Here is a 26791-nt window from a genome sequence, read left to right on the forward strand (position 1 = left end):
TATATATATATATATATATATATATATATATATATATATATATATATATATATATATATATATATATATATATATATATGTATATATATATATATATATATATATATATATATATATATATATATATATATATATATATATATATATATATTGCATCAGCACTTAAAGTGCCTTGTCGTTTTAATGAATTTGATGGAGTTTTAAGAGAAATACCAAATACATTTCCATCACATTTAACAAGCTCTTCTGGAAGTTTTTCAACAACTCTAGATAATGCTTCTTTTGAGCTACCTTAACCTGATCAAATTGATTTTTAAAATGAAATAAGTTCTGCTGCTAATAACCCAGTCAATTATGTAGCTAAGAATTCACCTGAATGTTCCACATTAACTTCCAACAGTTTTTTTTTAAATAAAAACAAAAAAAAAAGTTTTTTTGAATTTTTATTTGAAAGCTTGATGCAAACATGAAAAGTTTTATAAAAGCACAAGTTGAGATGGATGAAGAGTTTTTTTCGACATTACTTGAAAGTACACCTAAAAATAATTCAACTGATAAAAAAAAGTACATCATTGTTAAAAAAAAAAGAAAAAGGAGAGAAATTTTTTATCGAAACAGAATTGCCCGAAATGAGTATGGAAAAATTGACAAAATTGATTCTGGATGAGTTTAACTTTAATTTAAATCAAAATATAGTTTTAATAAAACTTCCAAATGTACGTGTAAGGAATGATAAAGGCTGTATGATGGTGACAAATTAGAATTTTGGAAATTATAATGAGATATTTAATTATATTTTATTTGCCATCCAATTGAATATATATATATATATATATATATATATATATATATATATATATATATATATATAATTGGATGGCAAATAAAATATAATTAAATATCTCTTTATAATTTATTATTTTTAGGTGTACTTTCAAGTAATGTCGAAAAAAACTCTTTATCCATCTCAACTTGTGTTTTTATATATATATATATTAATAAGAAAACATCAAACAATACGAAATCTCTTAATACAAATAATAATTTATTTTGAGAAATTTTCACTGGGTTATGGACACCAGCATTAGTGTGATTCTATTTTTTAGTTTGTCATGCAAACCTTTTCTAAAACATGAATAATTGTATTCTAAGAGCAACTAAATAAAAAATAATTAAAAATTTGAAAAGTTTACTAGGTCAAAAAAAAAAGTTACTTTATGGAAATAAGACAAAATACTTAGGCAAAAAAATGGATAATTTGTATGATATTTTTTTAATTAGCTGAAGTTAATAGTGAATATAATATAAAATTAGCTTAACAATTATTGGTGGATTAGAAATAAAATAACTGTATTCCATTTTCTATTTTAGTTATAATTATATTTACCTAAATATGTCCCACATAAGTGCTAAAGGAGCATTAAAGAGAAAAGCAAACAACTTAATACCACCGTGTTCAAAGGAATCTCGGGAACTGCTTGCTTCAGCAGCGCCTTATGGATTACGGACTAAATCCTTAGCCAATTTCAAGACTATTCCAGAAGTCCGCCACATTCTTGGCTACTATCACCATCTAGCTGACACACGCCCCGCACCACCATCAAGAGCTGTTATGCAAATAATAGCAAAAGATTTTGAGCAGCTCTGGAATGTGAAATTTAGCATGCCCTCAGTATCCAGAGCTGGCATCACAAAAAAATTGAATGAAGTTGTGAATGCTTATAAATTAAGTTTGAAGAGAAAATCGAATATGGATTTTTTTATGCCATTTGATATCCTTAATAAAAATATAAAGCTGAAGAGGGAAGAGCAGATCTTCTACAATCATCAAATGGATGATAGAAAGAGCTGTGTATTAACCAGCCAAACAGTTGTTGAGCATCCTGCTAACAGGCAGTTGATACCAAAAAACATTATGTAGAACAACTGTACACAGAGTCAATCTCTGAAAATGATGATAACGTTGATGATTTTCAGCCTTTGTTTGAACGACCCAAACGGAAGTTTAAATCAAAGGTGAGTAATAATAATTTTTAGAAATAAAAAAAGTTTTTTTATTTCTAAAAATTATTATTACTCACCTTTGATTTAAACTTCAGAAGTTGCGCAGAAGCTGGTATCTCAACCCACAAAGGAGTTAGTGTAACTCGCTCATTAAGTTATTTCCATAGTGACATTCCAACTCCAAATCAATCGGCTATTTTTAAAGCTGGTAAAAGATTGCAAGTCACAACTCTACTTAAACTTAAAGAAGCTTTGTCTGTTCAATTATTCTTTATATTACACTTTGATGGAAAAGGTGTGGCACCATATGATTATGGGATTAAAAAAGTGGAACGCATGGTCATCGCCCTTCAGTCTGATGGACCAATATTTTGGTACATTGGCCTCAAAACATTACATACTAGCGGAACTTCTAAAAATCTAGCCGCTATGATAACGGAAACATTGTTAGAGTATAATGTTGTGCATAAAATATCCCTTATAATTTGTGACACCTGCTCTGTCAATACAGGTTAGTAAAATTAAAATTATTTATTTTTAAATAATAAAAAAATACAATTAAATAAGTTATTCCATTTTACTTCAGGTGGATCTTATGATGGTTCTGGAGGAGTAGTAGGGATTTTAAGATCTAAGCTATTTAACAGGCCTGTTCCTTATTATGGATGCAATGCTCACATTTTGGACCTTGTTTTGAAAAAAATGGTAATTTTCCACTTGCCAACACCATCAAAATCGCCTACTCTAACTGATTTTAAGTTCATTCAAAAACTAAAAAATAAGTATCCGCAATTGAAAGAATCATACAATATCCTGCATAAAACACCTCATCCTCCTCCTACTGTAAAAACCTGGAGAGATGATTATAAGCTATCGGCTAGGTTTGTTTTATTAAAAATTATTATTTTCAATATCAATGATTTGTATATGTGATGAATGCGTTGATCCATTTTATTGTTTATTTTTCCAGGTTATGTATTGCATTTAGGCACTATTTGGACACCAATATTTTACCCAAACTGCAGCTACCAACGAAATTACCAAGTTCTCACTCAGCAAGGTGGAACAGCAGAGCAATACATGTCTTGTTAGGCTACTTTCTACTTCCTGAAGAACGACCATTATTGAAAGAAATAGCTAAGTTTATTAGCTGTTTTTGGTCACTTGCATGGATTAAAACGAGAGAGGAACCCAACTGGGAAAACTTAAAAGAAACTACATCAAGTTGCATTAAAGCCCAAGAAGCTCTGACAAGACATATTCTTGGTGTTAAAATCTCATTCAAGAATGTGCATCGAACAAATGAGGTAGCTGAGAGAGGACTCCGAGCTATGGACATCCGATGTTCCCGGGCTAAGTCTGATGATGCTCTTGAGAGACTTTTTTTAACAGAAATGTTTATGCAAATGTCGAATAAAAAATAACTTCACTTTATAAACTTTGTCGTATTACTTTTGCTTATGTATAAAATAAAAAAAGACTAAAAAAAAAAATAATTTTGTCTTATTTCCATAAAGTAACTTTTTTTTTTGACCTAGTAAAATTTTCAAATTTTTAATTATTTTTTATTTAGTTGCTCTTAGAATACAATTATTCATGTTTTAGAAAAGGTTTGCATGACAAACTAAAAAATAGAATCACACTAACCAGCATCATCAGCTCGTAAAATATAACAAAATTTTTTGAACGTTAAAAAACAGTTTAATAAAAATTTTTTTTAACTGACGTAAGCAGTTGAATGGCTTCTTTTTTCGTTACGCAAGAATATAAAAAATGGAGTCCAAAATTAGTTTTGACAAATTGCCCATTATCATGATTTATTCCGCCATTCGATGGGAAACATTGGTGCCTTTGTATTTCGAGTGCTTCTCGTACTTTACGGTCGAATTTTTTTATTTCAACTTTAAGAGTTTTAGTTTTCTCCTAATTTATTTTTTCAGAGCAAAACTTGCTATGTGTTGCAATTACTGACTGATAATGTTTGCCATCATTTAAACTTTTTTTGTGTTGTTGAATTCTTGTTCTAATTTGTAATTTTGTTTCTCCTACATATTTTTTTGAGCATTTGCATTCAACGAATCATGTACCAGGCTGGCTATTTTGGGGCAACCTAGATTTGTTTTTACATGTTAATATTGTTCTTAAATTAGGATTAGGGTTGCCAGATGTCCCGATTTTACGAAGGAGAATTCTGCGCCAAATATGTAAAAATATTTTTTTTACTTAGTTCTCCTTCGTAAAATTGGGACATCTGGCAACCCTAATTAGGATTTGATTTAAAAACTACTCTATAACCAACTTTTCTAATTTTTTCCTTAACTTTGGTGATAGTGAAGGTATCCATGGTAATGATACTGTTGGAAAGCATTGTTCTTGGATTGAATTCTATTGTTCTTTACTTGTTGTTTTCTCCTAATTTGATTTGCATTACATTTTAGTTGGCTTTCGGTGTATCCATTTTCATTAAAAACATTAATAAGAAAGTTTATCTCATTTTTTAAATGTGTATATGGAGTATGCCCTGTGAACATAACCTTTGAATATTGCGCATTAAAAATTTTGGGGTCATGATTCGAGCGTGGTTTTATTTGAATATTTGTAATGGCTTCTTTTCTGTAGACTTTAAACTCATACTTATCTTTGCTGTTATTTATTATTGTTATATCTAGGAAATTCAGAGTTTTGTTATGGTTTTCTGTCTCAATCGTGTATTGTATTGCAGGGTGTTGTTTATTTAACCCAGTGGTTATTTCTCAAAATAAATTATTGTTTGTATTGAGAGAATTGGTATTGTTTGATGTTTTCTTATTAATATAACATACACTCTTATACACGATGTCTACACTCAAATCATATATATATTTATATATATAATATATATATATATATATATATATATATATATATATATATATATATATATATATAACAAGTACAAATTCTTAAAAAAAGTTCTTTTGTTATATTTCTATTGTTTTCCTTGGAATGATACACTATCTTTGTTCCACATACTCTCGAGTCCTTATTAAAACGCCCCCCCCCCCCCCTACCGAACAAAAAATCTCAAAACTAAAAAAGAGTGAGAGAGTTTTATTGGGATCTTAAAGACATTAAGCATAGTAATCTCATCTTAACAAAAGCCCTAAAACTTGGGAAAAGATATCTAAACCAAGTTGAGACAAATGAAGATGCTGTAACTGCTCCTCCAAGCAATGGAGAAGTAGCCTTCCCCCTCCCCCCTCAAAGTTTTACACATTTCAAATATACAATGCTGTCTAGCTAGCTAGTCTAAGATCATCAAAGATTTATGTTTTTAAAATTAAGTTTGTACTTGTTTTTATAATTTTGTTTTAACGCAGTGAGAAAAGTTTTAAATTTAGTTAAATTAGTATCACCTCCTAATACCTTTTCGAATAAAGAGATCTTTATTTTATGAAAAATTATGTTTTGCAATTATTGTTAATAAGGTTTATACAACTTGAAATATATTGTTTTATTGCAGACCGAGTTTCTTCTGCTTCAATTCGAGCAGAATCATTTCTTCCAGTGTTCATATTAACCATATTAACATTGATACCTTGCAACCACTTTTCTGAGAAACTTTGATTACTGATTTCACAAAAATTATGAAGAATGCAGCATGCACTTACTATTTTAACAGAATTTTCAACAGATGTGTCAATTTGTTTAGATATGCATTGGAATCTTCCTTTAAGTCTACCAAAAGCATTCTCCACTACTACACGAGATCTACTCAGTGAAAGTTAAACATTTTTTCTTCTCTTGAAAGATTCCCACGATCTGAATAAGGTTTTATTAGCCATTCTTCCAAAGAGTATGCAGAATCCCCTAAGATTAAAGGAGATATTTCTTTTTCTGCTATGCTTCTTGAGAAATCATTTGGTAGGAAACTTTTTTGCTGGCATTCTAAGTATAAAGGAGAGTTTTTAAACACACTAGAGTCGTGAGACTTGCCTGTCCAACCTACAAATATATCTCGGAAAAGATATTTGCTGTCAACAAAACATTGAAGAATAATTGAATGATAATCTTTGCGATTTATGTAATTTTCTGGATTTTTTTTCGGTGCTTTAATTCTTATATGACATCCATCAACTGCACCAATAACAAGCGGAAAACTTGACATTTCTTCAAATCGTTTCATTATTTCTTTTACCTCTGCTTCTCGAAGTAGATATATTTTTTTAGTAAATTATCAACAATTGCATTTGTTGCCAAGTGAATTAATTCCCAGTAAACACACGACGTCTTAAAGACATCTAAAAAACGTCTTTTATACGTCTAGGCGTCTAAAAAACGTTTTTTAGACGTCGTGTGTTTTTTGGGTTGACATACTGTTGAACGACCCAGTCCAAAAAGGTTACTTATCGTTCAAATGTCAGAAGTTCCAGAGAAAAAATACAAAGTTACTGCAACTTTCTGTTCAAGACTGTTTCAGAGTCTTTCTAAAGTTAGTGTCTTTTGTTTTTATAAATATAGTTAATTCTGAACATAAGTATATAAATGCTTCTTTTGACATTTTTATATTCGCAACCCAATCAGATTCTGTCCAATACTTATTCATATTATCATAATAAAAGTTTTGATATCTCAATTTTTTCCAAACTAACCGAGGTCTTGAGACATGGCTGAAGATAATTTGATTTATTAATTGCAAAAGAAAATTAATTCGCCAGCGTCGTCTTCTATAATACTTTAGCAAATTAACTTTAGTTAAAAAAATTTCCAAAAAATCTTCATTTCGTAAATTTTCCATTTTGTTGTTGTTTTTAAAAAACACTTAAAAGTTGATGTGGCCGAAGTATTACATAAAATAATTTTTACTTGAGTTATCAAATTTATGTTCTATTTAATTTTGTAAAAATAAATCTGATTTATTCTGGTGTGACAGAATATTTTTTAAATAAGTTTCAACTAAACACTGTTTTAAAAGCAAGTGTTATTAAAACTTGGTTTTGTTTTTTTTATTATATAAATGTTTACTCGCGTGGTCTAAGTGAATAGGGTTAGTTTAATTTGAAGTAATTTATCATTTTTTTCTTTAAAATGCTTTCTTATCTTTTAGTTAAACTTTTAAACTCAAACTCTCCTTCAACTTATAATATAACCATTAAGCTGGTAAGTACAAATATTTCACTTTTATCCATTAGTTACACATTCAGATATAAAATTTGACATTTGTTAGAGTTTTTAATTTAATTTTATGATGACACCAAAATACAAAATACTTTTCAATACACAAAATACACACCAATACACAAAATACAAAATACTTTTCAACCAACAGCAAATTAATTAAAACTTGGTTTCCAAAAGTTCCTTGGCCTGGTTGTGCTACCTTGGACCACCCTTGGTAATGGTATCTATTAATTTGTTATTTAATTACTATTATTAGAGGGTACCAATCTACCAAAAATCCCAAAATAGCAAAAGAGGGGGAAACGACTGAAATTGTAGAAAATGAAAATGCTGAGAGTGAACAAGCCGTCCCTGCTATACTTGATGGAAAATTTTTCAAAATTATATCTAAAAGTAAAACTATCGGGGATGTTAAAATTATTGCACAGTGTATGTTATGTGTTGGCAAAAAAACTTACAGTGGTTCACTGAAAGCAACTTCTAATTTTACTCAACCTCTTCAGGTATGTATATAACTACAAAAATACTATATTATAATGTGTATTTTATGTTTGTTACATAATCAGTAATCATTACTCATTAGTCATTAGATAGAAAAATTATAATTTAATTTCAATATAATATTGAAATTAAATTAAAATTATATTGAGGCATGTGTACATTTACTGAAAAAGAAAGTGACCAGACCAAATACAATTTATTGATTAATGTGGTATAGTATAAATATAAATATTAAACAAAATCATTTAATTTAACAAACAAAGCAAACAATGAATAAAATATGTAATAAATCATTCTCATCTTAAAGTCATAGTACTTACAGCCAGTCAATTAGTCAAAGAAAAAACATTGAAAGTTAAACGAAACGGTTAAACCAAGCACTAAACAGTAAAAACAATAAACACATAAAGCAACACAGACAAATACTAATGCTATAACATAACACAAATAAATGCAATAATCTTGGTTGATTGACTGTTGTTGTTGTTGTTGCAGAATGCTCATGGCAAAAAGCGAATCAATGAATACAAGCAGCACAAGGTTTCAGTTGCAAAACAACGTAAGCGCTCGGTAGCTGAGATGGAATCTGGAGTTGGAGGTGGACCTTCTGCCGAATCTGTGGAAAAGCTGGCATTCAAAAATTTGATCCACGGACTCAATCGCAATGTCAGTATACCTTGTCGCAAAACATTAGGCAAGCAATTAAATGCCTGTTTGCAAAAAATGTGTGATGATAAAAGAACAGTCTTCAGTAAAGTACCATTTGTTTGTACCACAGCTGTCATTTGGTCAGTGAACCGAAAGAGCTACTTAGGAATGACAGCTCACTATATTGATATTAGTACTGAATGCTCAGTATCATGCATATCTGCGTGATACTGAGATAGATAATGCCTCTAACTTCGGCAAAGCCTTCCGAGAATATTTTATAGATACTAGCAGTACTGCATCTGGTACAGGGGTCTCTGCAACTACTGAAGAACAAGTTAAGGAAACAGGAACTGGTAATGATGATGAAGCACAAAATTCCGACAATGTTGAAATAGCGGAAATGACTGCAGTCCTAAATTTACCAGGCGAAGACACGGATGCTGATACTGAAGTTGTTCTGCCTCACCATGAAGCTTGCAATAGTCACTCTTTCAGCCTCACATCAACTACTGATGCAGATAAAGCATGTGGTTCTGATGCTAATTTCAAATGTCTTTATCGAGCTGCATTGGCCAAGTGTACCAGCATTTGGAATTTGCTTCATAGAAGTTCCAAGACACCGGATGCTGTGAAAAAAATCATCGCAAGGGCAATACTTATACCTGTCCCTACACAATAGAACTCCCGGTATGATGCATTGAAATGCATTCTCCAGTTGCAAGATAAGCTTGGCGAAATATGCGACGTTTTGAAGTTGCCAAAGTTCAAAAAGCAGCAGTTGGAACGTCTAGAAGAGTATGTAATGATAATGGCTCCTATTGCTGTTGCCATTGACAGGCTACAAGGTGACAATGTGTACTTTGGTGATGTATTTTCAACGCTGCACACCGTACAGCAGAAATTGCAGGACCTGCAGCAGAAATCAATGAAGCATGTGAGGAAATTTGCAGAATCTATGCTAACAAGCTTGAAAACAAGATTTGAGGGTCATCTATCATTTTCTGAACATAATGCCAGCAGGATACTTGCAGCAGTATCGCATCCCTACTTCAAAATAAGATGGGTTCTCGATGATAAAAAAGATCTCTGTCGTGATATCTTCATTCGTGCAGCTAAGTCTCAGCAGCAACAGTTGTTGAACAGAGCTAATACTATTTCTGACCCTGACCCACTTCCAGGTACTCAATCAGCTGGTGGCAGTGGCATGAGTGATGATTTTTTCTCGTTTAGCAAAATTAACATTGCAGAACAAACAACAGTCAACAACGAATGTTTATCCTACTTAATCGACTCTGGTACGGATTTTAAAATCTTGGCAAAATATGAAGTTATAAAACACGTATTTGTGAGGTACAATACAACCTTACCTTCATCTGCATCTGTTGAGCGGTTATTTAGCACCACTGGACAAATTCAGACGCCACGAAGGAACTGTCTTAGTGATGCAACATTCGAAAAACTGTTACTTTTAAAAGCCAATAAATGTTGATTTAAAGGTTAAATTATGTCAATAAAGTTATGATGTACGATTTGAGTCGGTACAATTCCAGTATTTTGTATTTTGTATTTAAAATAGTTTTATAAAGAATTTTTATTTGAAATACTTTCCTTGTATTTTATTTTTATTTTCATTTCAAATACTTTTTAGGTAGACTATTTTGTTTTTATTTCAAATACTTTTAAAAAGTATTTTGCGCAGCACTGGTGTGTATATAGTAGTATGTTTACATGTGTATTTATATATATATATGTATATATATATATATATATATATATATATATATATATACACATACAGAAATACACACGCATTGCCCAAAAATCCTCTATAGCACAAGCTTCTAGTAAGTTTGCTGGATTGTCTTTTTTTTGAATAAATGGTATCTTCTGGGTTTTTAACCATTTTGTTACCAAATTAGCATAGTGAGATGTTGCTAAATCGAGCCAAAAGATATACTTGGTGTCTCGGTAATATCCATTAATAAAAGGTTGTAAGCGCTTTTGTAAACACTCTTTTAAATAGATCTCTTGGTTTACCGCTTGGCCAGAAGGAACAATGTAAATAGATGTGACCCCTCGAGGTGAAATTGCCATCCATACAAGTAATTTTTTTTCAAATTTTGCAACATCATAATACTTAACAATGCCTGGTGTCAATTTTTGATCATTTGAATAGTATGTATTATTACCAGCCAGTGTGCTATTCGACAAAGTAAAGTATGACTCATCGTCAATAATAAATTCATGGTTGCGATATTTTGAATAAAGTCGACCACATTTTCAGCGACCCCAAACCCTCTGTTCAGGAGTTCTGCTTGGTCTTTTTTTTCTTTTATAACAAAGAATAGGCTTTTTAAAGCATTTTAAGATTCGTCCGATGGTGCTTTTGCTACAATCAAGTCTTCTAGAAGCCTTTGAAAGTGACATGCCTCTTCGATTGTTAAACATTTTACTTAATTTGATGCGGTTGTTTTATGTATTAAGAGTAGGCCTTCTTCCACTTCCAGCTTTGCGACCCAATGGTTTATTTTGATCGTAACTTTTCATATATCTATAAATTGTAGCTTTTGAGTAGCCCTCTATCTTGAAATGGTTCCAAACAGCGTGTTTTCCATCTTCATGTTTTTTTTATAAAAATTATACACACGACTTTTTAGGGCTTGTTGGATTTGGCATTTTAAATTGTTATCTAAACAAAAAATAATCAGAGAATTTATATGCTAATTGAAAGAGGAAAGATAGAACTTTCATTTGATACAAAAAACTAATTATTTTATTAAGCTTACTAATTAAATATCGCTAATTCAAGTTAGTCTCAAATTTTCTTTAACAGGTGTTATATATATATATATATATATATATATATATATATATATATATATATATATATATATATATATGTATTATATATACATTGATTTTCGATTCATATATGATGTTTTTCTTTGTATTTACTTGTTTATTATATTTTTTCATTTCAGATTTATCATATGATGGATTTATGTGATATAGAAGAACAAAGTATTATGAATTTGTATGAATTTTTTAAAAACATCTACTAATAATTAGTCCAGTCTAAACTTCAATGTTGCATATGTCATTTTTAAGTAGTTTTTAGACTTTTCTAAATGTGTTTTTTACTCACCTGGTTTTACGAGCAAGGTCTGCAATCAAATTTGAGCTGAAAAATTTTTCTTAGCCTTTAAGGAGAATTGATGTTGTTCTTTTTTAATTTAATTTGTTTAAATATTGTAGTTGTAATAAATAAATACTTGTTTGTTCTTGGTTTTTTACTTATTTGTTTTCAGATTCTTAAAAACTAGCAACTTAGCTTAGCAAGTTTTTTTTTATTTTTTAGTGTAATTGGAAAGTATTGAAAGTTTATTTTTAGTGTAATTGGAAAGTATTGAAAGTTTATTTTTAGTGTAATTGGAAAGTATTGAAAGTTTATTTTTAGTGTAATTGGAAAGTATTGAAAGTTTATTTTTAGTGTAATTGGAAAGTATTGAAAGTTTATTTTTAGTGTAATTGGAAAGTATTGAAAGTTTATTTTTAGTGTAATTGGAAAGTATTGAAAGTTTATTTTTAGTGTAATTGGAAAGTATTGAAAGTTTATTTTTAGTGTAATTGGAAAGTATTGAAAGTTTATTTTTAGTGTAATTGGAAAGTATTGAAAGTTTATTTTTAGTGTAATTGAGAAGTATTGAAAGTTTATTTTTAGTGTAATTGGAAAGTATTGAAAGTTTATTTTTAGTGTAATTGGAAAGTATTGAAAGTTTATTTTTAGTGCAATTGGAAAGTATTGAAAGTCTTTTTTTAGTGCAATTGGAAAGTATTGAAAGTTTTTTTTTAGTGCAATTGAAAAGTATTGAAAGTTTTTTTTTAGTGCAATTGGAAAGTATTGAAAGTTTTTTTTTAGTGCAATTGGAAAGAACTGAAAGTTTTTTTTTAGTGCAATTGGAAAGTATTGAAAGTTTTTTTTTAGTGCAATTGGAAAGAAAGTGTTTTTTATTCACTTCACACAGTATAACTGGTACTGATTTTAGTAAGTTTACTATTTTTATTTTATTTTATATTGGATTTATTTTATATTAGATATATATTTTATGTATTTGACATTAAAAAATGACTGTAATTTGTTGATCACTAACTTAATAATTTTGTGCATTGTAGTCTAGATTCTTTGTTAAATTAAAGATAATTGATGTAAATAAATATTGTTGAATATTTTTGATAAATAACTTATGTATATAAACATAAAAAGATATAGATTTCAATAAATCTTAAGTTTAAACATAGTCTTTGATTAGAAAAGATCACAATTAGTAAGTTTCTTTTACATTTTTTTTATTATTCAGTTGTAACAATAGTAATATTACTGATAATATGTTTAATGATAATAGTGAAATTGAAGAGGCAAGATGAAATTAATCTTTGTCGAAATGTAAGAAATGCTGCTTAGCTAACAGAAAACTTACTTGCCAGAATTCAGTGTTAAGCAGTGTTAATGTCTGTTAATTTGATTTTACTTTAGACAGTTTAGAACAAAACAAAGTATAAATTTTACTATTTATAATAACAATTAATAACAGTTTTAAATTTAAATGATTTTAAATTTTTTTATAATTTCAAACATAATTATGCTCTTTTTTTTTTTAGCTGCCTTTGTCATCACTTGATTAGTTTGCTTACTGTTGAAACATGGTTTTAATTTTGTAAATTTAATATGATGTGAAATTTACTCTATTAATCATTAGTCAGCGGATAGAGCAGTTAGAAAGAAGCTGTAGTTTAATTAAGAAATGCTGGAAATTAAATCAAGGTAAAAATAATTTTGTTTACTGGTAACATAATAAAACCAGTTACTACTATTTATTGCGTGTTTTTTAACTTTTTTTAACATGCTGCTTTGGAAACACTTTCTTTCTCTCCCTCTCTCTCTTAAATGAGAGGGAGAATCGATAAAACTTATATAATTACAGAGCTCTTATGTATTTCTTAATACCACAATTGATAATGACCATTTATATATCGATTGTTCAAATATTGTAATAAATAAAATCTTTTTTAGTCCAAGTATTTTAGTTAATAAAATATCTTATTAAGTTGTGGTGTTATTTGCCAGGGTTACTACATTGTGGTGTCTTGCCTTTCTATAATCTTTTTTCTTTTTTAATTACTCTGGAGACAGTAATGTGTGATTACAAATATTTTATGCTATGCGCTATTGTTACTGTGTTTTGTGTTGATAGACCTAGGCTGTTATAGCTTTTTTTTTATTCTTTATATTTTCTGTTATATTATTATCCTAATTCGACTAACAATAAAATGCAAATAATACTTTTTTAATTAAAAATAGTAATTTTTTTTTTCATTTTTTTTTTTTTAGGTATTTGCATAAATTAGATAAATTTGTATTTAATTTTTTAGATAATATATCAAGTTATTAATGTGTTTTTGTTATTAATGATTTAATTACTCATAACCCGTATTAGGGGTTGCTTACTGTTAGTTTTTTATTGTTGTTACTGTTGTAAATTTCTACTGTTATTATTATAATTGTAGTTGTTATTATATTATTAACTGTTGTTATTGTTATTACTACTGTTATTATTACAATGATATGTATTATTGTGTATATGTATTATTAATGTATTATTACACAGGTCAACAAAAAAATTTTTTTTCTTGTGCCGAGCAAACAATTTGTTTTTTGTATAGCATTTCTCATTTTGACTTCAAATATGCAACTCATTTTTCACCATCACGTTAAGTTGTAAACATTTATAACATTTGCACTTTCAATTAAAGTGCAAAAGCGAATTTAAAAAATCGCGAAAAAAATCATATAGTTGGCCCGGTAATGGTACCAACTGTTAGCCAACTGTTTTATTACTGTTGAGTCGTTAATGGTACCAACAGTTTATAAAACAGTTGGCTAAGTGTTTGTAAAAGCATTACGTTTTTTTCACGGTACCAACTAAATTGACTGTTGGCCCAACTGTAGCTAATAGTTGGTTATTAGGATCGGGTCAACTACTTACCAACTGTTCAATATTTACTGGGCTAATAGAAAAACGAATTAAACCAGATTAAATCATGACATATTTGAAGATGATGAGTAAGATGATTATGCTAAACGAGTTATTTTAACACTCACTAATGTGGATTCACTGTCAATCAATAAGCGAGTGCTCGAACGTTTACCGGGAGATCAATGCATTATGCAAAGTGCTGATTAAATTGAGATGGACGACTCTTTATAAAAGAAATAACTCTCCTGTTCAGTTTTTGAACAACTTTATCTCTACAGTTGTGCCACTTCATTGTTTAAAATTTAAAATCGGTTGTGTAATCATGTTATTTAGAAATTTGTTAAAACTTGCAATGCAATGGTACTCGTATGAAAGCTTGTGCTTTTCAAAATAATTTTGTTGATGCTGAGATTTTAACAGTTGCTTTTGGTGATAAACGTGTATTTGTTAATCGAGTTCCGTTGACACGGACTCAGATTCTAAATTTTTTATGTTTTGAAAAGTCGTCAGGTCAAACGTTTGATGGATGGATATATAAAAAATTTGCGTTTTTTTCATCGTCAACTATTTAAAAGTTTGTTTTTCAAAAGTGATAAACATCCCATTTAAGGAATGATAGGCAAAAAATGTTGTACAAATAATGTTATACTTTGCGATGTTCTGAAGTTCTTTGGACTTTTTATTTCGAAAATTTATAGTTCGCAAGCACAAGTTGCATTTTTTGTTGACTTTAGTTATTAATTGTACTTTTTATTTATCACTCATACTTTTTATTTATTTGAACATTATATTATTGCATTATTTAACTAAGTTGGTAACTAAGTTGGTAAGAAACTCATAAGTTGCATGATTTTTATAAGTACTAATATTGTCTATTAAAAATCTCTAATGAGGTTAAAACCATTATTTTCTACAACTTTTGTAACTTATTGTAAACAAATAAAGGATATGTAGGAGTTGTGAACCAGACCTATTACGACCCGTTATACGGTGCCGAACTTTCTAGTTTACCTTGATTGTTGAAGAGTTGACGTATGATCTATGACGTATGACATTAATCTATATAAATATATAATTATATAGTGAAGTATTTTTTGAGATGAGAACATTCCAATGCTAATTAATTATATATTTTATTTGTGTCACACGGGTAAAAAAGAGGTAAAATTATGGTTAAACTATGTGTCCGGGGCTACCCTCTAATTTTGAAACGAGCCTTTTTTCTTACATTTTTTCTTTTTATGTTTTGTATATTATTAAGGTACACAATAATTAATTTTTTGTTTCTAATTCATTAGATAAATATTTCTTCTTATGAAAAAGTCTTTCGACACTTTTTCTGTTAGTACATGTGTACAATCTATTTTTTCCTCAAGTGTCCGGGACTTTCCCCTAATTATAAAGAATAACTGAAGTAAACCATTTTAACAAAAAAAATGTTGAAAGTTAAATTTTTAAAACATAAAAATTACAGATAGAAACATAATTTTATTGCCGATACCCAGCCGGCACATCTAGTTTCACTTTTGGAATTAAAACCTGCATAGTTGTTTGGTATCGAGAACCGATAGTTTCGCCGAGAAACGTTATTTATTGGACATAATTTGTATTTATCCATTTTCTTTTATTTCAGACACAGTAGCATTTAATTTAAATTTATTATAAAGAATTAGATAAATGAATTAAAAACAAAAATCAAATAAATGAACTAAAAAAAAAAATTAAAAACTTAAAAAAAAGAAAGCAAAACAACATCAACAGCAACAACAAATCGTCTTCAAAAAAGTTTAAATTTCTTTCACGTAACGTGAGTTCTCGAGTTCTTTTATCTCGAGGCTTCTTATATATTTTTTTTCGATTTTTTATTTTTATTTTTTCCTCAAGTTTTTTTTTTTTCCTTAACTGCGGTTTGTTTTCGCAAATAAATGCGTGTAAAATTAGCCATCAATAAATAAAGTGGCGGCAATAAGTTTACTGGTCGTGCTTTTAGAAAGAATATTTTTTTTAGAAGTTCTGTAGCATAAAAAAATAAATGCAGTGCAAATAAATACAAAAATCATTATATTTTTAATTACTTTTATAAATAACGAACCTTAACAAAAACAGAGTTTAAATTAACGAAGGCAGAGTTTAAATTTTGTTAGGCTTTGTTTACTAAACAAAGCAGTTACACAACTTTTTAAATCATTTTTTCTAAATTCATGAAAGAGTTGAAATGCTTTTGTTTCTGCTGGTTGTTTTTCTAAGCAAAAAAAAAAAAAAAATTAAATATAAGATCTAAACTTTATCAATATAATCAAACCCTCTTCCTCCAGTGTCGTCACCTTTTTTTTTTTTCTTTAAGAAATTTCTAGATAAAGATGATTTTTTTTAGAAGTTGACAATTGTGCTCCCCCATTTTGAAACCCGTTTCGGCGGCCCTGATAATGTGTCTGTTTAAGCAAGAAAATTATAAATATAAGATCTAAACTTCTTCAATACAATGTGTCTACACTATGACCATTATTTATATAATCAGAGTAAAAAATGAAATAACTGGTAGTTTATCAGTCGATAAAACTTTATTTGAATTGCTAATATAGTTTGAAATCTTTTTTATTATTCAAGTCTCAGAGTTTTTAGTAATTTTTTTCTTTTCGGTTTTTAGAAAAATTGAAATAGCTACCTGCTTTTAGATATTAATTTGTGTTTATCATATTCTTATGTTTTCAGATATAATCTAATCTATTTAGACAGGATTTAACTTACATTTATTTTGTCTAGCAACGGCTCTTGTATATTATTTGATTTTGATTCAATTATTTCAAATTATTTCTCAAGATTTTTTGTAAGTTGATAAAACTACCAAGATCATTATTTTGATCGATCGCCATGTTGAAAAACGTGATAGCGCTATTTTTTAAATGTTGACATAAAGTGAGTTATATTTAAGTTTTAATTTTAGTGTATTTATTTACTTGCCATTAAGAAATTAATTTACAATTTCAGTTTATAAAAACAAATATTTACAAGACTAATTTAAATGGTTTTCGCTTCTGACAATCCAAGAAAAAAGTAAAAATTTAGCAGACTTTTTTCTTGCTCAAGCAATATTTTTGATCAGTAAAATTATCAAAATTGTTTCATCTGCTTATGCAAAATAATTTGTTTCATGGAAAACGCAAAATTTGCAAAATTTCCGTACAGGCGGGGGAGGGGGACAAACGTTTTAGGGCTATTTTGTTCCCAGGCCACCACCGTCCCAAATTTTTGCAAGCCCTTTTCATCTGGCATAGGTATGAACATTTTAAGTTTAGATTTTGCACAATGTGTGAAAGTGTCCTATCTGAAACATCAAAAAATCTTGTGGGCCCCCATGCACGGCGTTAACAATAGCAAAAAAATCTCCCGATTGCCAGTTTTAAAATTTGCAAGAAATATAAGCGTGTTTTAAATTAAACTTTATTACAGCGGAAACCATATTGAAATAACTGTAAAGTTTTAACAACTAATGTTTATGACCAATCAACTAATGTTTATTGTAAATCTTTTCCCGATTATCTGACAAGTTAACATATCAAAGCTTTGCATTAAACTTCTATATTTATATTTAACGCTATGTCTGTCGAAAAAAACAAAGGGTTCTGCAATAAAGTTGAGCTGGAACTGTCAACTTTTGAAAGACGTTGGTTTGTCGTTATTGATAAAAGTAATATGGCGGTGTTTTATTTAGTTTTATTTTCTATTTACATTTGAATTGAATATTTATAGCTTTAGATAGTAGTATTATTTCATAATACTATTGTTAATTAATTAATCCTAATAAATATAACAGCAATTATGATAATATAATAATATAATTATAGTTAAATATATTCATTCATTTATTATTAAATATATATATATATATATATATATATATATATATATATATATATATATATATATATATATATATAAATTAGTAAAAAACACTTATCTAACTTTTTTTTTCAACTTGAAGTTTCACCATCGCTGGATCATCAGGAAGTGTTACTAAATCTCAAAAAATAATTTTTTTGAAATTTTTTTTGAGATTTAGTAACTCTTCCTGATGATCCAGTAATGGTGAAACTTCAAGTTGAAGAAAAAAGTTAGATAAGTGGTTTTTACTAATTTATTATTGCTCTGTTCTTTAAGAACATTGAGCACTCTATTTGTAAAATACACTAACATAATTTACATATATATATATATATATAGTTCTATAGTTTGTTGGCTTTAGGAAGAGCGGAAGGAAAAAAGTGATTCTTACGCCAACACATACGTCACTTTTAATTACTTTTGACTTTCGTCCAACATTTCCGTGTTGGACGAAAGTAAAAACCATTAATTTAATTACAAATTAATCGTTTTTTAAAAAAACCACAAAAACGCAAATTTAATTGACCAGAATGTTTTTAAAAACATTCTGAATGTTTTTATAACATTTTGAATGTTTTTAACAATATAAACAATGTTTTTATTTTTATTTTTTTTAATAAAATGTTTTTATTTTTATTTTTTTTAATAAAATGTTTTTATTTTTATTTTTTTTACTGTAAATCATGCGCGGAGTGTTGCTACATCGACTATCTTATAGCCTGACTCGCAAGGGAGCGCTGCTACATCGACTGACAAATAGCCTGACTCGCAAGGGAGTGCTGCTACATCGACTGACAAATAGCCTGACTCGCAAGGGAGTGCTGCTACATCGACTGACAAATAGCCTGACCCGCAAGGGAGTGCTGCTACATCGACTGAGGGTTTGGTTGGGGCAGGCAGTCTATCATTATAAAAAAAAAAATTCCGGTCTTGCATTTTAATTTTTACTTTTTGTCAACAAAATATCGAAAAAACTTTCGGACAACATCTAAGGGTTCTATATATATATATATATATATATATATATATATATATATATATATATATATATATATATATATATATATATATATATATATATATATATATATATATATATATATATATATATATATATATATATATATATATATATATATATATATATATATATATATATATATATATATATATATATATATATATATCTATATATATATACAGGGTTAGTCAAAAGTTTTGTCTCCCCTTAGTGGCACTTTTTTTGAAGTACATTTTATCTCTTGTCAGCGTTGTAATTTATAGATAATTATTTTCAGTATCTAACCTTGACCTTAATACTGTTGTTTACTGATGTTATTTTTAAAAATATGTTTTTGACATAAAAACTATTTAATTTAATATACGAAGATTTTATTATAAAGCAGGAAGGTAAGAATATTTAATAAGGTGCTGTTATTAAATAAACGTAGTTATTTTATAATGAGGATGATTAATAGATAGTATTTTGTCTATATTATTATAAAATGAAAACACGGATTGTTAGGGTTTAGTTTAGTGTTCAAAATTTTAAAGGTGAAACTTTCATCATGCATGTCAAAAGTTTTGTCTCCCCCCACCCTAAAATTAAATTTCAATTACAAGCGAAGTATTCTGGAAAACTTATGTTTTGTATTATTATTTTAGATGGGAAAAATAGCTGGTGTCACAAATACAGCTCCTGCTTTAAGAAAAAGAATGGCGGAACTGCAGATAGCCGGCATGACGAAGACACAAATTGCCAAAGTGTTGGGGTGTCATCCACGAACGGTTCAGCGGTACTGGACAAAATCACCATCGTCAAAGTTTAACGACAAGTTTCGTTCTGGTCGTCCGAAGGCTTTGTCACCAGCGTCAAAATAAATCATCACCGAAACTATAAAAAATAAGTGGGGTTCATCTCCAGGTGCTTGCGCAAGAAAGCTGAACATGTCGCATCGATATCGGGAAAAAAATAAAATCGTATCAGAGTCAACTGTACGAAGATTCGTTCGCGAACAACCGTGGGGTAAAATTGCTTATAAACAGCCAATAAAACCCCTACTAACTGCAAAAAATAAAGACGATCGCTTAAAGCTGTGCCAGTGGTTAGACGAAAACGGGTATCTGGATGATAACCATTTGGGGCGTATCAAGAGGAGTCACATTCTTTGGACGGATGAGTCGCCCATCGAACTTTTCCCGACTCCGAACCGACAAAATGTCCGCATTCGCACTGACGACAAAACTAAAATTATCCCGGCGCAGAAGCCAAAAAATGGACTTAAAATTATGGTTGCCGGTGGAATGTCAGGGTATGGTTTGACAAAATTAATAATTGTCCCAGAAAAAGTTACGATCAATGCTGATTATTACATAAATAATATTCTTCCAGTTTATAAAGAAGCTTGTGTAGGAAAACAAGCCGGTAATAATGCTGACTGTCGCCAACTTGTGTTTAGCCCTCAACATGTGTTATTTCAGCAAGATGGTGCTCCAGCACATTCTGCGAAGAAGACCCAGGAATTTTGTCGTAAAAATTTTGCCGCCTTTATCCCAAAAGGTCGGTGGCCAGGTAACAGCCCTGACATGACCTGTATCGAACACTTGTGGGCAAAACTTCAAGACAGTGTGCTGCTTGAACCACGGCCAAAAAATAGGGAAGAACTGGTACGCCGTGTTCAAAAAACTTGGAAATCGATGGATGGTGATTATCTGAAGGCTCTGGCGGAATCTCTGCCGAGTCGTGTTGCGGCTGTTCGAGCTACAAATGGAGGACATACTAAGTACTAAGCATGAATTATATTTTTATTTTATTGGTTTATGTATTGTTGTGTTTAATAAATATGTATTTCTTGCAAATCATTACTTGTTTTTGTATTAAAGTTGAAATTGTTAGACCAGTGGGGGAGACAAAACTTTTGACTAACCCTGTATATATATATAAAGAGGCGTAGAAAGAATTTTTTGGTGTTCGAGATAGGTAACTTCCAGACATGGAGCAAACTCCAAACATTTATATGTTTATACTTATGTCAAATAATGAGGGTTTGCAAAAAATTGCGATGATTTGAGGCTGGGAACAAAAAAACCCCAAAATTTTTGCCCCCCTGCCCCAAACGTGAGAGCAACAAGTTGATGAAGTATTTTTTGTACTATTCTTAACTAGACTTATATTCAACGATAAATTTTAAGTTTCATAGTATTATCTATTAGCGTTTAAAAATTATTACCATATAAAATTTGCAACCCCTTTAAATTGAGGGGGGTTTAAACTTTATATGGTCATAATTTATATGGTCACACACACTACGCACTTTGAGCAGAGCAGATGTGTTGAAGAAGTTTTTTTGCAAGCGCTATAATTTTAAAGGAAATAAATTGCAGTATATTTAATTCTTAGTATTTATATAACTAATAATTATAAATACTATATTTCTTTATTAATAACATGGATGCAATTAAAGACTCCGAAATCTCAATTAAGTTAGTACGAGAAATTTTTCAAGAGATGTTTAAGAAACAGCAAAAAGATATTTTTAAACTGATAAGCGGTAATTTAAAAATTACAAACGATAGAATCGACGTATTACAAAATGATATTACTTTACTAAAAACACTTGCGAATCTTTAACAAAAGAAAATGAAAACAGGAAAGTGGAACTTATTTTGACAAAGAAGAAGTTGATGAATTATGAAAAAGTTCAAAAAGACATTGAAGAAAGTTTATCGTTTACACAAGATTGCCATGATAAAAAGGTTATCGACCTAGAGAAAAAGATTTCTTTGAATTCTAATTTAGGAAATGAAGATAAAACTAAAATTCGACAGCTTGAAGATCGCCAAAGAAGAAACAATTTACGTTTCGAAGGAATTTTGGAAAACGATTCAGAAAGTTGGGATGATTTTGAAACAAAAATACAAAACTTACTAGTAAATAAACTTAATGTAACTGGAGTAAATATAGAAAGAGCCCATCGGACAGTTAAACCTGATTTAAATAAGCCAAGAACAATTGTGATAAAATTACTTGACTATAAAGATAAGATAAAAATACTAAAAAATGCGAACAAACTTAAAGGCTCCGGAATATTTATTTACGAAGATTATTCAATTGAAACAGCGTCGATACGGAAAAAGCTTTTTGAAGAGAGAAAGTTGCACAGGACAAGCGGTAAATATTGTATTGTTGTATATGATAAATTAATTATAAAGGAATTTAGGAAAACGAGTGTCATCAATTAAATTCTTTAAATTTCTATATTTTTTGTTCTTAAAATTACTCTTATTTAAAATGGCTGAGGAAACTGATTTGTCAAACTTTGAATTTAAAACATTTAAAATTAAAAATTCAATCCTTTTAAATCGCAATTCTGATTCTGATATTAATTTTTATAATGATGATGAACTAATTAAAAATATTAGCCCATTATATTATAACCCATACTCAAAAGACATTACCAAAGGAATGGATGATAACTCATTTTCAATTCTTCATATTAATATTAGGAGTTTAAAAAAAAATTTTGAATCGTTAAAACAGTTTCTATATAAAATTAAAATTAATTTTCAAATTATTTGTCTTAGTGAAACATGGTCAAAAATGCTCAGAACGATTCATATTTCCAAATACCCAATTACAATGTAGTCCACCAAATTAGAGACCTGGGCAAGGAAGGCGGGGGTTTATGTATGTTTATTAAGAATTCATTATTATTCAAATTTAATTCAAATTTAAGTTCAATCACAAATGATTATGAGTCATTATGTGTGGAAATCATTAAAAAAGCCTCAAAAAACATTGTCGTGCATGCATTATACAGACCACCATCAGGAAATATTAATGCGTTTAAAGATCACATTAAAAATTTAATTGAAAATAAATTGAATTTGAATAAAAGTGTTTATTTCGTGGGTGACATTAACCTTAATTTTTTGGATTATGACGTAAATAAACAAACAAATAAATTCTTTAATGTCATTTTTCAAAGTGGGTACATTCCAATAATAAATAAACCTACGCGTGTGACTAGCGGTAGTGCAACGTCAATAGACCAAATTATAACTAATGAATTTATCAATACAAAAATTAAAACTGGAATATTTAAAACGGACATTTCGGATCACTTTCCGATTTTTATAATATCAAATAAATGCATTCAGCCTGATGCTCATAAAAAAAAAGTTACAACACGAATTATAAATGATACATCCATAAAATATTTTCATTATCTTATATCGTGTGTAAATTGGAACAAGACGCTAAAAAATCAAAATGCCAATGAAGCCTACGATATCTTCTTAACTGAATTTCTTACTCATTATAATGAAGCATTCCCTAAAATTACTAAATTAGTCAAATCGAAAACGCTTTTAAACCCATGGATAACGAAGGGAATCCTTAAATCTTCCAAAATTAAACAACGATTATATTGTAAGTTTCTTAAAAATAGAACTTTGGTAAATGAAATTACTTATAAAAGTTATAAACGTTTATTTGAATCTGTTCTAAAACGCTCAAAAAAAAACTATTATTCTGAAAAATTAAAGAAAAACAACAGTACACAAAAAACATGGAACATTATTAAAGAGGTAATTGGCAAGAAAAATCTGGACCGAAATGCACTTCCAACTAATCTTAAAATTAATAATAACTTAATTGTAAATAAATCATTAGTTGCAGAAACACTTAATAACTTTTTTGTTAATGTAGGTTCGAATTTAGCCTCTAAAATAGGACCATCTCAGACAAACTTTCGTTCATACCTAACACCAAATAAATCTGTCATGTCTAATCATGAACTTACAGAAGATGAATTATTAAACTCAGTTTCTTTACTAAAACCTAATAAAAGTTCGGGTGCTGATGATGTCAGTAGTATTGTCATTATTAAATTTATAAGTTTTATAAAAATACCACTTTTACATATTTTTAATTTATCTTTAAAACACGGAGTTTTTCCTGAAAACTTAAAATGTGCAAATGTTACACCAATCTATAAAACAGGTGATCCTTCTTACGTCTCAAACTACAGACCAATCTCAATTCTTACCTGCTTTTCCAAGATTTTAGAACGTGTTATGTATAACAGACTGTTTTCTTTTTTAACTAATAATAAAATTCTTTACGATAAACAATTTGGGTTTAAATCTGGCCATTCAACCGATCATGCAATCATTCATCTAGTACACGAAATATTTAAAGCTTTTGATGAAAACAAATTTATTTTAGGCGTCTTTATTGATCTAAGTAAGGCTTTTGATACGGTGGATCATAATATTCTCCTGCACAAATTTAAAAATTATGGTATCATAAGTTATAACTTAGCATGGTTTAAAAGTTATCTAGCAAACAGGAAACAGTACATCTCGTTTAATGATAGTAAAACGGATTTAGCGACAATTTCCTGCGGTGTCCCACAAGGATCAATTTTAGGGCCCCTTTTATTCCTCATTTATATAAATGACTTAAATAAATTTTCAAGTATCTTAAATTCAATCCTATTTGCAGACGACACCAACTTATTTTATTCTGATAAGGATATTAATTCTTTATTTGAAACAGTAAACAAAGAGCTTGCAAAACTAAGTGAATGGTTTATAGCAAATAAATTATCCATTAACATAAAAAAAGCAAAATATACTTTCTTCCATCGTCTTCATGAAAAGAGACTCATCCCATTAAATCTTCCAATTTTAGTTGTAAATAACTCTTGTATAATAAGAGAGCGTTCATTGTTATTTCTTGGTGTTGTTATTAATGAAAATGTGAGTTGGAAGGAGCACATAAATATAATTCTAAATAAAATTTCGAAAAATATTGGTCTACTTTACAAAGCTAAGCAGTTATTAAATCAAACCTGTTTAAAATACATTTATTTTTCATTTATTCATAGCTACCTAAGTTATGCAAACGTTGCCTGGTGTAGCACTAACGTAACTAAAATAAATAAACTATTAATTAAACAAAAGCATGGTTTAAGAATTATTAGAAATGTAGATCGTTTCTCACGCACCAAACCACTATTCATTAAATTTAATATTCTCAACGTATTTCAACTAAATCTTTATCAAATTCTTATTTTTATGTTCAAAGTTAATATAAAAATAGCACCTATTTTATTTAACTCTTTTTTGGAAAAAATATATCATCTATACCCAACACGATTTTCAGAAAACAATTATGTTCAACCTAAAACCTATTACTCTGTTACTAAGTTCTCAATTGCTAACAGAGGTCCTAAACTATGGAACATGCTATTAAATAATGAGTTAAAAACTATTTCTTCTATTAAACAATTTAAAAACAAACTTAAGCAAAAGCTTTTAATAAATGACAACGAATTAAATTTTTTCTGAAGCCTTTGATTAGGAGTAATCACGTTTGTCTATTTCTTTATAAATGTGGTTTAAATATATATTCTATATACATTTCAATTTGTACATTATGACGTTGTTTTTTATCTGATATAATAAACTCTACATATATAAAAGACTCATTAAGATACTAAAATGCTTTTAAAAATGTTTTTTTTGTTTGTTTGTTTGTTTGTTTGTTGTTCGTGTATTATCTGTTATTTTATGATTTAAATTCAAAAGGTTTATAAATCTAGTTAGGAAAAAAATAATTTAATTAAAATAATTAATTATAAAATCTTCGTATACTTTTGGATATATTACACTGTAATAGAGCGTAAAATGTTTTTTAGTTTTTATTTATCGTTATTTTATTTTAACGCAACGTTTTGTTTAACGTTTATATAACGAGTTACTTTGTTTTGTATTTTTATTATTGACATTTTTATTTAAAGGGGCTTAAGACAGAACTTGTCTTCTTCTTGCCCCAGCCATGTATTTATATATTTGTATTGCATAAACTTGTAAACTTTTCTTATCGGCGAAATACATAATAATAATAATAATAATAATAATAATAATAATAATAATAATAGTAAATTTTTGAACGCTAAAATATTTTAAAACGAAATCTAAAATTTATCGATGAATATAAGTCTAGTTAAGAATAGTACAAAAAATACTTCATCAACTTGCTGCAGGGGCAACAAGTTGATGAAGTATTTTTTGTACTATTTTTGGGGCAGGGGGGCGAAAATTTTGGGGCTTTTTTGTTCCCTGGCTCCAATCATCGCAATTTTTTGCAAACCCTCATTATTTGACATAAGTATAAACATATAAATGTTTGGAATTTGCTCCACGTCTGGAAGTTACCTATCTCGAACACCAAAAAATTCTTTCTACGCCTCTGCATATATATATATATATATATATATATATATATATATATATATATATATATATATATATATATATATATATATATGTATATATATATATATATATATATATATATATATATATATATATATAAATATATATATATATATATACATATATATATATATATATATATATATATATATATATATATATATATATATATATATATATATATATATATATATATATATATATAAATATATATCAATATGAAGGCCTCAGCGTAAAAGTGGTCTAAGCCACAATTACTTCATTTTTAGTAA

The 26791-nt window shown here is 28.6% G+C and overlaps 2 protein-coding genes across 2 annotated transcripts; one reads left to right on the forward strand and one right to left on the reverse strand.

Annotated features, from left to right (window-relative positions):
• Positions 1–5444: 5444 nt before the first annotated feature.
• On the reverse strand, positions 5445–6169 carry LOC136086187 (putative nuclease HARBI1). The gene is made up of 2 exons (XM_065808468.1): positions 5775–6169; positions 5445–5721 (listed from the first exon to the last, which is right to left on the reverse strand). The coding sequence occupies exons 1-2, from the start codon at positions 6167–6169 to the stop codon at positions 5445–5447; spliced, it is 672 nt and encodes a 223-aa protein (XP_065664540.1).
• A 231-nt stretch (positions 6170–6400) lies between these two features.
• Positions 6401–9968, forward strand: LOC136086188 (uncharacterized). Its single transcript, XM_065808469.1, has 3 exons — positions 6401–6456; positions 7421–7667; positions 8161–9968. The coding sequence occupies exons 1-3, from the start codon at positions 6401–6403 to the stop codon at positions 8539–8541; spliced, it is 684 nt and encodes a 227-aa protein (XP_065664541.1). The 3' UTR covers positions 8542–9968.
• The last annotated feature ends 16823 nt before the right edge of the window (positions 9969–26791 follow it).

Source organism: Hydra vulgaris, chromosome 10 (genome assembly GCF_038396675.1).
Source record: "Hydra vulgaris chromosome 10, alternate assembly HydraT2T_AEP".
Lineage (NCBI taxonomy): Eukaryota > Metazoa > Cnidaria > Hydrozoa > Anthoathecata > Hydridae > Hydra > Hydra vulgaris.